General features: G+C 42.5%; 1 protein-coding gene across 2 annotated transcripts in view; it reads right to left on the reverse strand.

Moving 5' to 3' along the window:
• Window positions 1-9,868: 9,868 nt before the first annotated feature.
• The window catches only part of slc15a4 (solute carrier family 15 member 4), a 40,124-nt gene continuing 35,326 nt past the window's right edge, over window positions 9,869-14,666 (reverse strand). For both annotated transcript variants that reach the window (XM_083784929.1, XM_083784928.1), the window contains exon 9: window positions 9,869-11,714. In XM_083784929.1, coding sequence (XP_083641055.1) covers window positions 11,563-11,714 — 152 coding nt within the window. In that variant the 3' untranslated portion in view covers window positions 9,869-11,562. The remainder of the gene's footprint in view (window positions 11,715-14,666) is intronic.

A 14,666-nucleotide genomic window follows, 5' to 3' on the forward strand; every position in this document is an offset into this window, starting at 1 on the left:
GGACATGCATAATGAGTACCGGTAGGCTACTTTCCATTTACAGTACATTTATTTTCACACACACACACACACACACACACACACACACACAAATGTAGCCTACAGAGTACAGTACCCGTGCAGTACAGTACAGTACGAATGTAGCCTACAGAGTACAGTACAGTACCAAAATTATAGTGAAGAAGATCACTTCAAAATTACCAAGTGATGGCGCAGTGGTCTAATGATCACTCTCTCAAAGAAAAACTCAAAAGCACCAGCAGGAGGCATCTGCTACGTGCCTTGGCTCTGTTGTGTGGTATGCTGATCTTTTGCATCTGCTGCAGACAGTAGACAACGCCCTGGTAACGTCTGTCCAAACAGCCAGGAACCTCGGTGTTGTCCTGGACAGTCAGCTCTCGTTCAAAGCTCACATCACAGCTGTCACTCGATCCTGTAGGTTCACACTCTATAATATACGACGAATTAGACCGTTCCTCACCCAGGAATCAGCCCAGCTCCTAATCCAGACAACAGTCTTGTCAAAACTCGACTATTGTAACTCCCTCCTTACTGGCCTACCAGCATGTGCACTTAACCCTTTTACTGCTGCCATTTATTGAGAAATTAGGACCTAATTCATGCCAGCATTTTTTTAATTTGAGCTCTTATTTTGAAAAGCCACATTTTGCCTCAACCGGAAGTGAGCTTATCCCTGCCAGCTTTACGTTGCCAAGACAACCTTTGTTTACATGATCGAATCATGCCGGTACATTTTAGCACTCCACAACGTCGGCTCGTGCCGTCAAAGAAACGCTGTTTTGACCAAAAATGCCATCTGGGACAAGGAATAGGAGATACAGGCGATTGAAAGAAACGGATAGAATGGATTCTTATGGCGACGGTGAATTAATATGAACGATCCACTGCAGTGCTAACAACACTGCTAGCTAACCGGCTAACGTGAGTAGCATTATGGCTTGATCAATCATAAGCACTATAAAAGAGCAATTGCCGAAGGGCTTCGGCAATGGCAGCAAGCGTTAATATCAAATTAATGCTTTAATTGCCGAAGGGCTTCGGCAATGGCAGGAAGACGGTTAAGCCTCTCCAGCTGATCCAAAATGCCGCAGCTCGCTTGGTCTTCAACCAGCCAAAATTCTCACATGTCTCCCCCCTGCTCCGCTCCCTCCACTGGCTCCCGGTCGCTGCCCGCACAGAATACAAAACTCTGATGCTGGCATTCAAGGCAACCAAAGGTATGGCTCCCCCATATCTTGCAAGTATGATTGAACCCTACAAACCCTCCCGCGCACTCAGATCAGCCAACGCAGGGAAGCTGGAAGTACCCTCACTAAAAACGCCGGGACAACGCTCCACACGTCCCAAACTCTTCTCCCTTCTGGCTCCAAAACTGTGGAATGCACTTCCCATTGCAGTCAGAACTGCAGCATCACTCCCAATCTTCCGCCGTAGTCTGAAAACCCACCTTTTTAGACTCCATCATGGCCCATAGCACTTACCCTACCCCCTTAGATAGCATTTCTGTAGACTTAGATAGCATCTGATACAGACTTATAGCATGTTATGTAGACGGCACTATAATTGCATTGTATATAGTCATAGCACGCCATAGTACATATGTACTGTATAGCATAGTAGTATATATATAGCTTATATGTATAGTCTCATAATATAGATATTCCACTGTTACTTTCTTAGCTTACGCATGTTTTATGATAAATGCTTTTGTGATGTATTCCCATGCTTTTGTTCCTGATTATTGTAAATCGCTCTGGATTAAGAGCGTCTGCTAAATGCCTAAATTGTAAATTGCTACTACAGTATAGTATGTTGTATTTCATGATTTTAATTATTTTTTTGAATTGTCGAAAACCATAAAAAGCAACATACTACTGTCTTTTTTCATGATTTTCGACTACATACTATATACAGTATGTCGTTTCTCATGCTTTGGACCATAAGTCTTTGCTTTTGTGTGTGCATAAATTCCTCTCTTGCGCTGTGTTGCCAGTTTTGCAAGACAAACAAGTGGCCAGGTCTATGAAAACAAGCACAAATGAAAATAGCTGATCTACAAGCTCACAGCAACACGTGAGGTTGTACATCTGTTATTTAAACACACATTGAGAATAAATCGAAATATTTTGAATATTTTTTAAACATTTTAATAAAAAGGCACAAAATATTTTCAGATGGATGTCTGTGGACAATTACATATTAATCTGAGGTTCCTTGACGTCAAGAAATGTGGAAACCAATGGTTTAAACAACATTAGGAAGCAAGCCCATCAAATCGGCGGGCATTTCCATTTCATCTTATGGTTTAAACTTGAAGGTGGTCAGTTAGTATTGAGCTTCAAGTCAGAACACATGAAGTCTCATGCATCACAGGCTTCGTCATAAATTTGCGTGGCGGCGTCGGCGCATGCTTAAAATAAACAGATCTACAAGCTTACATCGTGTACCATACCGTACATAACATACATTCCTTGTCGATAACTTGTACATCTGTTATTTTTGCGCATGTGAACCTCGTACACTGCCATTACATTTGCGCTGCGCCTCCTTAGCCCTCCTACATGGATGCGGGTCTACTCATAGACATACAGTATATGCGTCTACTAATACTATTAAAATCAGCTGACAGCCGTCATATCAATAGTGATCCCCGTAAAAAGACATGCTTTTAGAACCAATTATTAATGCAGCCTCACAACTGCCGATGCCCGACGGCTATTTTGGCTATCGTCCTGTATTTGGTCCTCTATAAAGTCTGAATACGTTCACACCAGTAACGAACCGCACCGTGGTTCGTTTGGAAGCGAACCGAATCCGGCCTTTTTTGGCGGACCATGGTTCGTTTCTTTGATCCGCACCAGAGTTCGGATGCACGTTCACACCAGCCGAACCAAAGGGGTAAGCGGACCATGGTTCGTTTTAAACGAACCAAACATGTCCGGTCTGAAAGTGTCCCTAAGACCATCGGGGCAGCCCAGCACCTTTGCCCTCTCTTACTGTGGATTCCGGCCAAGTTCACTGGCTAGTCGATGTGCAGGTTCTGGAGGAATGCTGGTGTATTTTCCTCATATATCAATTTTATGAGCAGTCCAAGTAGCATGTACGGTTCTTCATTAGAAATAGTGGTTAGGAGTCAAAATCTGTAGCATCATCTTCTGTTGAAGTAGTATGTGATCTGTCACTTAATATATAGCTAGAGAAAAATGCTCATTATTAGCAAGTTGTTGTTCTTGCTTACTGTAAATTGTTCTGGATTAAGGGCATCTGTTAAATGCCTAAATTGCTAAATTGTACATTGTTGATAAAATAATAAAAATACACACACACCTTGCTGCATGTATATATTTAATATTATTTCATCAACAATGTACAATTTAGGCATTTAGCAGATGCCCTTAATCCAAATAGTATAGGTATACCTTGCCATGATGGGACTCCAATGAATGATGGGAAATTAAATGAAATTCGTAGATTGTCTTGAAGAAATGGAATTCGTCAATTGTTTCATTGCATGAAACACACGCACACACGCACGCACGCACGCGTGCATTAACATCCACACCACCACAACATCCTAATAGCTATGTAGAGTCATATGGTACGGAGCTGCACTAATTAATATCTGTTAATTTATGTCACTAGAAGAGTGACACAAATTCAACGTTTGCCACCTGGAAAGTACTACAAAAGGGGGTTAATCAAACAGAAACTACAACATGTGGCCAACCTGGCGGGAAGGAAACAACAAGATAGGGAAAACATTTGGCCAACCTGGCGGGAAGGAAACACAACCTTGGGAAGGAAACAACATATTCAACAGTTGGTACTTTGAAGCGATGTGAAGAGATGTGACGTCGACCAGCTGAAACCGAAAACTAGCCTGAAAACCGAGGTACGGGAGGCCGGGTAGCAGAGCACACTGGACGGGGGTCGCATGAGGGACTGCTGGGTACGACCCGGTTCCTGCACAACCCAGTTCCTGCACGACCCGCCTGCCCATGGCCTGATTATCCCAGATTCAACCCATACCCCGGGGAGCACTACACTATAGCTGACGTAGATCCAGCGTCGTCCAGCTCGTAGATTTAACGTTGTCAACGTCGGGCCCCAAATTTCAACATGCTCGTAGATTACACGTCGGGCCAATTAAAAACAGATCACACACACACACACACACACACACACACACACACACACACACACACACACACACACACACACACACACACACACACACACACACACACACACACACACACACACACACACACACACACACACACACACACACACACACACACACACACACACACACACACACACACACACACACACACACACACACACACACACACACACACCCTTAGGCCCATCACAATTACTACATAAGTATTTGTGATAATCACAATACTTTTGGGATAATAGTCATAATCGTCATACTCATTCCGATGTTGTAAAGTAGTGGAAGTTGCAGATCTAGGAGCTCAAAACAGTTTTGATCTCGTAGATTTGATACTTTCACTATTCATGTATTTTTATTGTAATTTAAATAATTTATTAATACTTGTGACGGGCCTAATGTACCTCAATGTACCCAGGCTCCAGGGGTACATTTGGGGATTCCAGACAACATAGCTCGCCCACTATCGTTGCCCGGGCGAGGAGACCCTCGACCCTACCCCCGACGTCCCAAGATCACTGTCCTGGCGGGGAGACCCTCGACCCTACCCCCGATGTCCCAAGATCACTGTCCTGGAGGGGAGACCCTCGACCCTACCCTCGGCGTTCCCAAGGAGCATTCCAGACATCAAGGGCAGCAGGCATCATTTTCCTTTAAAAATAAACAAAAAAAAAAGTGTAAAAACAAGTGTTAGAAATGACTACACCTGTACGTGCCCGTCGGCCACCGGCCTACTTTAGAACGATGCAACTTGGAAACCTAATAAATTAATAACCGTTTTAACCATCTGTCCGTGTCCCTTTTGTGCCCATACCGTGTATCTCTATCTCTATTCTCTATCTGTCCGTCTGTGCCTGAAGAGTGCAAACTGACTGACAAGTGGACTGGTTAACACTGCAGATGAGAGGCCGGTGACCCATACATCATTTAGCTTCAGCACAGCATCAACACTGCAGATGAGAGGCCGGTGACCCACACAACATTTAGCTTCAGCACAGTGTCAACACTGCAGATGAGAGGCCGGTGACCCACACACCGGATCTGGAGTGGCCAGATCGTATCACACATTGAATACTGTTTCACAAACTGGTCTTGCACAGGTGTGACTACTGACTACTCTCAAACCCAGGTGTTTGACAGGAAGCCCCGCTCATATCATCATTGTAACATCCTCTGGAGGCTCAATTTTCTTAGCTTTGATAACTTTAACATTTTCAAACAGGTCGGGGTCATATACAAGACCCTACATGGTCTGTGCCCGCCCCCCCTAAGTGAATTAAGTAAACGAAAGCCCGATAGGGGAATCAGTACCAGAGCAACAACTCAAGGACTGCGAAGTGCCGCACCGGCAAACAACATTCGGCCAAAATGTCCTCTCAGTACAGGGTTGTGTAGCATGGAATGGCCTTCCTCGTATAAGGGATTGTGCTACATTTCCCTCTTTTAAATACAATCTGAAAAAATGGTTGCTTGAAAACCAAAGCTGCAACCTATGATTAATTTAGGTGTATTTCTTTTTTATGCTGTGTTCCCTATGAAATGTCATGTAAATGTATTCCACTGTTTTTCCGTTTTGTGTTTACTGTGAGGACTGCGGATGAAAATGAGCAACTGTGCTATATCCGGTGTATTTACTTCCACGTGACGTCCATTAATATGCATTGTCCTGTCCAAATAATCAAATAAAGTAAAGTATATCATTTAGCTTCAGCACAGTGTCAACACTGCAGATGAGAGGCCGGTGACCCACATATCATTTAGCTTCAGCACAGCGTCAACACTGCAGATGAGAGGCCGGTGACCAAACTGCAACACTTAGAAAAAGAATCACCTGCAGAGGATGTCTTGACAGGAAGTAGCTCATAACATCTCTGGTGGATTTTTATGAAAAACAAGCTCGGCAGATTGAAAGAGGATAATTCAAGCTTGGACTACAGCTGCAATGTTGGTGAGTTTAACGTCGTTTAAGACAAGCAGATTGCAAACCAAAATGGATACAAAAATCTAGCGTTGCAAATTGCGGCTACTGTGTGGACCCAGGGGGACGATTTGTACGAAATGTATAGAAATAGCAGATCTACAAGCTCACAACATGTCCAAACAGCCAAACACACACACACACACACACACACACACACACATACACACTAAACTAAAGTAACCAAAAAAATAGCCTCTGAGAGAGAGCAGAAGAGTAAAATTTATTGAAAATCTGAAATACTCCAGTATAAATAAAAGCTTCATATCACATCACACAAAACAATGCTTCTATAACTCAGTGGTTCCCAAAGTTGGGTGCGGGGACCCCCTGGGGTCCTCGAGGGAGTTCTAGGGGGTCCCCAGATAAATGATCGTTTGGAACCAAATGGACCCATTTATACTCAGAATTTAATTAATAAACATTGATTTTTCAATATAAATTGGGGTCTCAGAGATAGAAATGCTATAAAATGTTGGTCCGTGGCTCAAATGGGTCTGAGAGGCTAAATGTCATCAAATGGTGGTCCGTGGCTCAAATGGGTCTGAGAGGCTAAATGTCATCAAATGGTTGTCGTGGCTCAAATGCCCAATAAATAAATAAATGGGCTTTGATATAAAAAAAAGTTGAAAACCACTGAGCTGAGCTACACATGCAAATTTAACACTCACCTGAGTTTGATAAACTGGATGGAGGCGGCAGGCCTACTTTGTTTGATCAGCTTGTTGTAACTTGTAGAAGCTGTTTTTTGTTTAGTTTTCACAGCCTGGTAAAAACACTGTCGACTATTATTAACTCCATGTTCATGTCAATGAAAGTTACATTCTGAGGTGTTTAATAAACGGCTTAACAACACTAGCATAGTAGCAGCGTAGCTTGTTGAGCGTGTGCGTCACTGTGTGTGTGTGTGTGTGTGTGTGTGGTGGTGGTGTGACCAAGAGGTGGCGCGCACGACCTGATGACTTAAATACATGCACGTGTGTTATTATGGATCCCACGGCAGCTCAACCCCCCCCTGCTCCCACTGCTACCAGCCCCACTGCAAAGGCGCGCGGGCGCACGCACGCGCACACACACACACACACACACACACACACACACACACACACACACACACACACACACACACACACACACACACACACACACACACACACACACACACACACACACACACACACTCAGACAGTCTATTTATTTATTTTGTATTGACTGACTGACTGACGTTATCTGGCTGCATTGATATGTATCCGTTTGGTGATTCATGCTTTTTCACAAACCAAAAAAATAACAAAAAAAGGAAATTCTTTGAAATTTTCTGTTTGGTGAATTCAAATTGAACAAACAATGTTTATAATTGTTTTAAAATGTTTAAAATGTATCTAGGCATACATTTATGAATTAAAATTGAACAATTTTTTAAAATATATGTATATATGTTGGATTCAGATTAAACAAGCCAATTATAAGCCCACTATACATACTTACACCTAGAAAGTAGAAATCCTTTTAAACTTTAAAAACATCTTACGGTGGACACGTTTGCCTGAAAATGAATCTTGTTGTTTCATAGTTTTAGAAATATAGTGCTTTCAAATTTGAGACATTTATAATGGTGCTCAATGGCAGCTCTATGGCACGTCAAAAAGTCACTTTCACCTAGAAACTCCATTCACACTTTTTATAATTCAGCTTACTGTGGGCACACATGCTGGAACTTTTTACTTTGAAATGTTTTGTAGTTTCTTACTGTAGTTATTTAACTTAAACGCCCAATGTATACTCTATGGCAATAGCACAAACTTTGGCATGCTACTAGTCCTACAGTACATACTTACACCCAGTCTTTTATCGTCGAAAAACGATACTATAGTATGTCGTTTCTCATGCTTTTCAGCAATAAATTTCAGTGTGAGTAAAAGGGCTTCAGAGTTTAGTAGTAGGCCTAATAGTAGTATTATTTGTATTAGTCATCATCTGATGTAATACTTTTTTTTCTCACCTATGAAACATTGCAAAATGCAAAATTGTTTAAAAAAAAAGATCACACATTTGTATCATGCCAGTATCATGAATGGTATCATGGTCAGCATCATGTCAATATCATGGTATTGGTTAGTCATGGTCATTATTATGTCAGTATCATGGTTAGTCATGGTCATTATTATGTCATTATCATGATTAGGGATGGTCAGTATGATGTCAGTAGTATTCCAGGCTGGATTACCACAACTCGAGTCGTCACTCATTACTTGGCTGCCCCAATAATGATCTAAATACTCTCCAGCTGGTCCGAAATGCTGCTGCATGTGTACAGACGGATACTTGGAGAAGATATCATATCTCTCCCTCATTGGCTTCTCTGCACTGACTCCCTGTAAAATACAGAGGTCAAGCATGACCATAACTTATGGTGCCCATTGTGCTTTATAAGCTTGCTAGAACAGCCTGCCAGTAACCCATATATAGGTTTAATTGAGGTTCCTTGAATATTATAAGAGTAGAATCGGAGACAGAGCCTTTAACATTCGGGGTCCTCAACTGTGGAACCTTCTTCCAGCTTTGGTCTGTCAGGCAGACTCTATCTGTGGGGTTGTGCCTGCAGGTGACAGGACAGTATGTCAGCCACGACATAATATACTCGCATACTAGATGGAAACGTGTTGCATGTCCTTCCCCCTCTTTCTGCCTCCCTCCAGTGTTCTGTCCTACAGTATCTAAATAGAAGCCAGAAAAATGCCAACAAGTGGCTGGTACATCCCAAAACCTTGATTTGTTAACCAAACAAAATGTTTTCAAACTTCAGATCTTCAGTCATTAGTGAACAAACATACATAGGGATTTCCATCTTTGACTGGTCAAACATAGCTGAATCAAGCGAACATTATAGGTCCAGAACAAAGGACATGGATTAGAATAATACTCACCATTTAACAAAATGTTCATGCTTGACATAAAAGTGAGATTGAACATACTTTCTATGACTATATGATTGAGGTATATCCTTGATCATCCTCATCAAATTGCTCTGCTCTCTCCAATGCTCTGCTGTTCTCTTAAACCCTTGACTATAAATCAGCCTTAAACATCGGGGAGCCAGCATAAACTGTATGTCTCAAATGTTATTGGCCTTGCGATACTGCATCCATAACCACTCAGATCTGTCAGAAATTCCTCTCGTTGTGAGAAACAAGCCGCCACACAAGAATTATGACCTGAGGGTATTGTGTTGGACTCCCATCAAGCTGCCTGCTCACTTGCTCAGTCACGCCTGTGTGGGTTGTCCGACCTGCTTCATCAATAGGAAACGGCTCTGCTCCTAGTACTGAGGCTAGAATACCTCCACGGTAATAAATTATGTGTGCCGATTTCAATCTTTGTCTGATGAAACAGCAAAAAATACGTCGCCTACTATCACACAAAAATGCATAACCTCATCAAAATGACGCTTCGCACCTCTGCATTTGCGGCATCTTTCAAAGTCAGCTTGCTGTTGGTTCTGTCAAGACAAATAAGACACACTACAGGCTACTTTAAAGTGATGTTGTGCGCCTGCAGACCAGCAAACCGTAACAGTAATCATGACAGGGCTATAACATTTTGTAATGCCCGACTGCTCTTTAGTCATCTACTGTCAGACAACCAACGCTGAAAGATCAAGATTTTATTCACAATACATTATTTGAGGCGTTGCTTGATATTTCACCCACGGAACATAAGGTAAGTCACCAGTGTAGGGAGTGAAGAATTGTGAAAAAACAAGCCCTGTGGTTGCCATGATGGTACTAAGAGTTAAAAGCTAAAGGCATGAAATACACTTTAGGGCTGTGACGGAGTGGCAAGCAAAGTGACCAGTTTAAACATCTTGGGCAAGTAACCTAGTGGGGAAACTCATTATGTACAACTCACACAAGATTACCTGCCTCAGATGGTGCGTGGTCACTCCCGTGGCCTGCATTAAATCACTTTACAAGCCTATGCAATACTGTATGTTCCATAAAAAGTGAAAAGGCATGTCATATTTGATTATACTTTAATGACCAAAATTGTAACCCAAAAAGCCTATCCCACGGCTACAGCATTGTTAAAACAGGATTAACTTTAAAAAATAGGATGACAAACAAAACATAACTAACGAAAATCATCAGAAATAAGCAAAACTTCTAAACATATCCAACCAACAAAAAAGAAAAATCTCTAAAACAGGAATCACATACAGTATACTGTCATTTAGATCCTGTTTTTCTTTTAGGTTTAGTCACGCGTGCACTTTATTTCACCCACAGGTAGTTTGTAAACAATTCTAATACTGAGCTCTGGCAGTTTTACATGTGCAATTACAATGTGTGGATTTGGAGTTATAACTTATTACTATTCTGTACCTTGAGTTCATTCTTATTCTTAGAATTGAATTAAATTAATAACTAATTTATACAGCATGAAGCCCTAAAACAGATGGATCACAAATCTCAGAACATTTCTCAAAGCATTTCGGTCAAACAATAACCATAATCACGGTGATTTAAATTATTTAACTGAATTACTGAATTATCATTTCAGATATGTGGGAATCTCCACCCACATGTTGCTGTTTGCCCAAGCATGTTAAATATTCACTGTCACATTGTGACCAGCTGTTGGATGTTTGGATTGCATAGTCATACTGTATGAATCTCTTTTAAACCAAGAATAATAATCTGATTCAAGATAAAACTTTAATATTCAAGTACATTAAAAAGGAAAAACACAGAATCCAGACTGTGGCTTTATGACTACGAGGAAATCACAGGCAGGAACATATCACCATATTAAGGTGGAAAAACAGGTTAGTTGTAAAATAGGGCCATTCCTACTACAGACATAAATCTGGTCTAGAAAACAAATAAAAATACCAAGGCCGTTTCCCATGATTTATAAAATACCTGAAAGCAGTCTTCATACAGTATGGCACCACTCCTCAAGTCAAGTGCAAATAATCTAAGAAAGTAAACACACAAGGGTAAGAGTGTACCAGAGTTATTAAAAATGACAAAACCTAGATAATTGCCTTGTGGCTGCTCCATTAATCTATGAGGCTGTCAAATGTACCCGTGTGTCCAGCCGGTGCTGCAAAAACCATCAGCACTAGAAAACGGTGAATCGTCCCTGCTTCAAAGTTTAAATAAGTTTACTTTACAAGAAATTCACGTTGAAATAATCAATGTTTGTTATTGCGTAAAGGGGGCATTTGAGGAGTCACCCAACAGCCACCCACCCAACAAATAAAAACTGAATATCATCACGCAGGTCCTAAAGACACTGCATGGGCACAATGAACAGACCCAAGGCAAATGTGATGGGAAGGAAACAGGGATGTGCTGTAGGGGAGGGGTCAGCCCTGAGGTCAGGAAGAGTAAACGCTCTGCCGGTGACTTCCTGCTCTGCCCTTCGCCTTGTCGTACTTGACGGACACGATGAGGAAGACGAGCAGCGTGATACCCTGGATGGCCGCCAGCAAAAAGAAGTAGTAGTGCAGTTGGCAGTCGTTGATATTACCTAGAGAGATGGAAGAGGGGAGAACGGGATCAAAGTTACATGCACAGCACGGTAGCCTGGGAGAGCAGAAAGCTACTGGAGCAGAAAACAAGACTCGCAAGGGCCAGCGTTCGGATGAAAACACAAATTATCTTTGTCATGGAAAATAAAGAAACAATGAGAAATACAGGGATACAGGGGGGGGGGGGGGGTATGCTCAGTAGGGCAGATGCAATTCCTTTGCTACAAGGTGCTGTTTCACATTAAAGGAATATGACTTTGAATGCAAAAGGGCGTAACCCGCTATAACTTCCTTTGGCATGTTTCCATGGTTCTGCTCTCATGCGTGGTAGACATAAAGAGCCAGCTTGAAGAGCACCGTGGCTTAGAACAGTGCTTCTCAACCTCTTCTGGATCAGGGCCCACATGGAAATATCTTAACGCATTAACACGGCAGCCGAAGTGGCCAGATGGGTGGTGTCCATTCTCAATCTGATCAATGTTTTATTGATCAATCAATCAATTGTGTTCCAGTTTGGATCAATGGAACTAAACTAATATACTTTAAGTTAGTTTTATCTGCATCACAATTAAAACCCATTTTTCAAGGTTTAAACAAAAATACCATTACCTTTTTCCTCTAATTAATATCGTAGTAAGTATTTGGGGGGGCGACTTGCAATACCCACACGGCCCACAGGTTGAGAATCACTGGCATATAAGTAAAATGGGGTTCTGTGAGGAAATGGGATTCAGCGGTGCAGCCTCAAGTCACATTTGACCCTGCACATCGATGTTTGTAGAGGACTGTATTGATGATACAGCACACAGGAATGTGGGCCCTCAGCTCTGATCCTAGTCAGTGATTATTTAATTCTTTGATCAGTAAAATGCCATAAAGAGAGCAAAGCATGAACGGATGTTTCCAGTCTGATTTACTGGAACCGTGGAACGCTAATGTGACTTGTGCAGAGAAGGGTCAAACTAGAAAGACAACTTACTGACAATGACAGCTAGAGAGAAAGTGTGGAAAGTGTGTGTGAAAAGCTTGATAAAAAAAAGGTGAAAGCACCATATTGCCGATTTGATGCAGGGCTACAGTATGACAATAGAAAAAGATAAAATACAATAGAATTGCAGTGAGCCAATGAGCGATTTGGCGTCCATAACAATTGCCTATGACTTGTTTTAGTTTGCTGCTATTCTAACTACAAGCAAACATACTGTAATTACTAGACATGTATGTCTAGTAATTACAGTAATGTCTAAAGTAAACAACTTTAGACATTATTTACAGAAATGACTTTGCAGTTGCAGGATCCCACACAGACATGCACCTTCTTGCACTGGCCTCTGCATATTATTATTATGACAAGCTGAGACCTTGCAGTTGCAGGATGAGGCCAAGTTGCACCTTTATGCACTGGCCAGTATTTTAAAGCTGGGATTCAGTGCATAAAGTGCCTTGCTCAAGGGCATTTCAACAAAAGATGGGCTCCTTCACTTCCAAACAGCTTCCATCGTGCACTACCACCAAACACTACTTTACTGTTGATGGGAATGGTTGACCTCATTTAGCAAAAAAAAAAAAAAAAATACACTACAGGGGAGAACTAAACAAATCCTGTTTTCCCCAGCTAGGGTTTAACATGAAGGGCGAAGCCGACAGCCATGGTAACTCATTCATTTTCATACTTGAACAATGGACCAGTTGTGTTGCCATTAAAATCAGCTTTTCACCCCTGACCATGTAAAGCAGCCCAGTTGACATTCTAGCCTACTTTTTGAGAGGAGTATGGGTACTGGCTCGACTGCTTAGAATAGCCAGCAGACATTCTGAGGATAGCTCATCATTAAAGGCTGTAACTGTTCACATGCTGGGCAACTGAGGGTTTTTATTACTCTTCCTGTAGCCAAGCCGATTAAAACAGCTTTGGTTCCTGTAAACCAATGCCCAGTGTGAGGCATAGTTGTATAGCTTTAATACCATACAATTGATCGGGTAGCTATAGGCTACATCATTTTCCAAATGAGAAAATATCAAAACGTGAAGCAATTTATAAGAAAGGCCACCTATTAGGTTCTCCACATGGGAACGACACAGGCAATATGGAGCCAAAGAAGGAGAAGTAGGTTGGATTTTAATTGGATGAGGTGTAATGCCCCTGAAGTTCTGTCATTTCCCATGGTGGTGAATGTAGGTGGTGGGTGCAAGGAGAACAGGAAGTGGATTCTGACAGCCAAAGGGGTTCCAGACTGTAGTTTGCAGTCTACAGTAATTACACCTGTCCCTTAGAGTCAGCAGTCCTCTGGGTCAAGGGGATACCTGTGTGCTCATACAGCCAGGCTACCTACTCCACAACCCTCCAGCAAGGGCAGAATCCATTTCTTCCGGCCGATTCACCGGGCGATTCACCGTCGGCCGGTCCGTAGGTGCGTCGGCCGGTCCGTGATTAGGTCGGCCGGTCCGTGATTACGTCGGCCGGTCCTTGATTACGTCGGCCGGTCCGTGATTACGTCGGCCGGTCCGTGATTACGTTGGCCGGTCCGTGATTAGGTCGGCCGGTCCGTGATTACGTCGGCCGGTCCGTGATTACGTCGGCCGGTCCGTGATTACGTCGGCCGGTCCGTGATTACGTCGGCCGGTCCGTGATTACGTCGGCCGGTCCGTGATTACGTCGGCCAGTCCGTGATTAGGTCGGCCGGTCCATGATTGGGAGGCGGTCCACCCCAGGAGGTTAGACGGGACAATAGTCCGATACGGGAGGGGAGGTGCGTGCGTGCGTAAATGTGTCAAGTCACGTGACCACTGGCTGTGCTACGAATATGAATTATTAATATTATAGCTAACTTAATAGTTCCTGCTGTAAAACACCCAATCATATCGTTATCTTTCTTCATATTTTTTTTTTCTGCTCTCGTTGCAAAAGACCACCTCCCAGTGGAACGTTTCTTTAAGGTAAGTCACGGCTT

The sequence above is a fragment of the Protomyctophum parallelum genome, assembly GCF_964188405.1.
Source record: "Protomyctophum parallelum genome assembly, chromosome: 15".
Taxonomy (NCBI): Eukaryota; Metazoa; Chordata; class Actinopteri; order Myctophiformes; family Myctophidae; genus Protomyctophum; species Protomyctophum parallelum.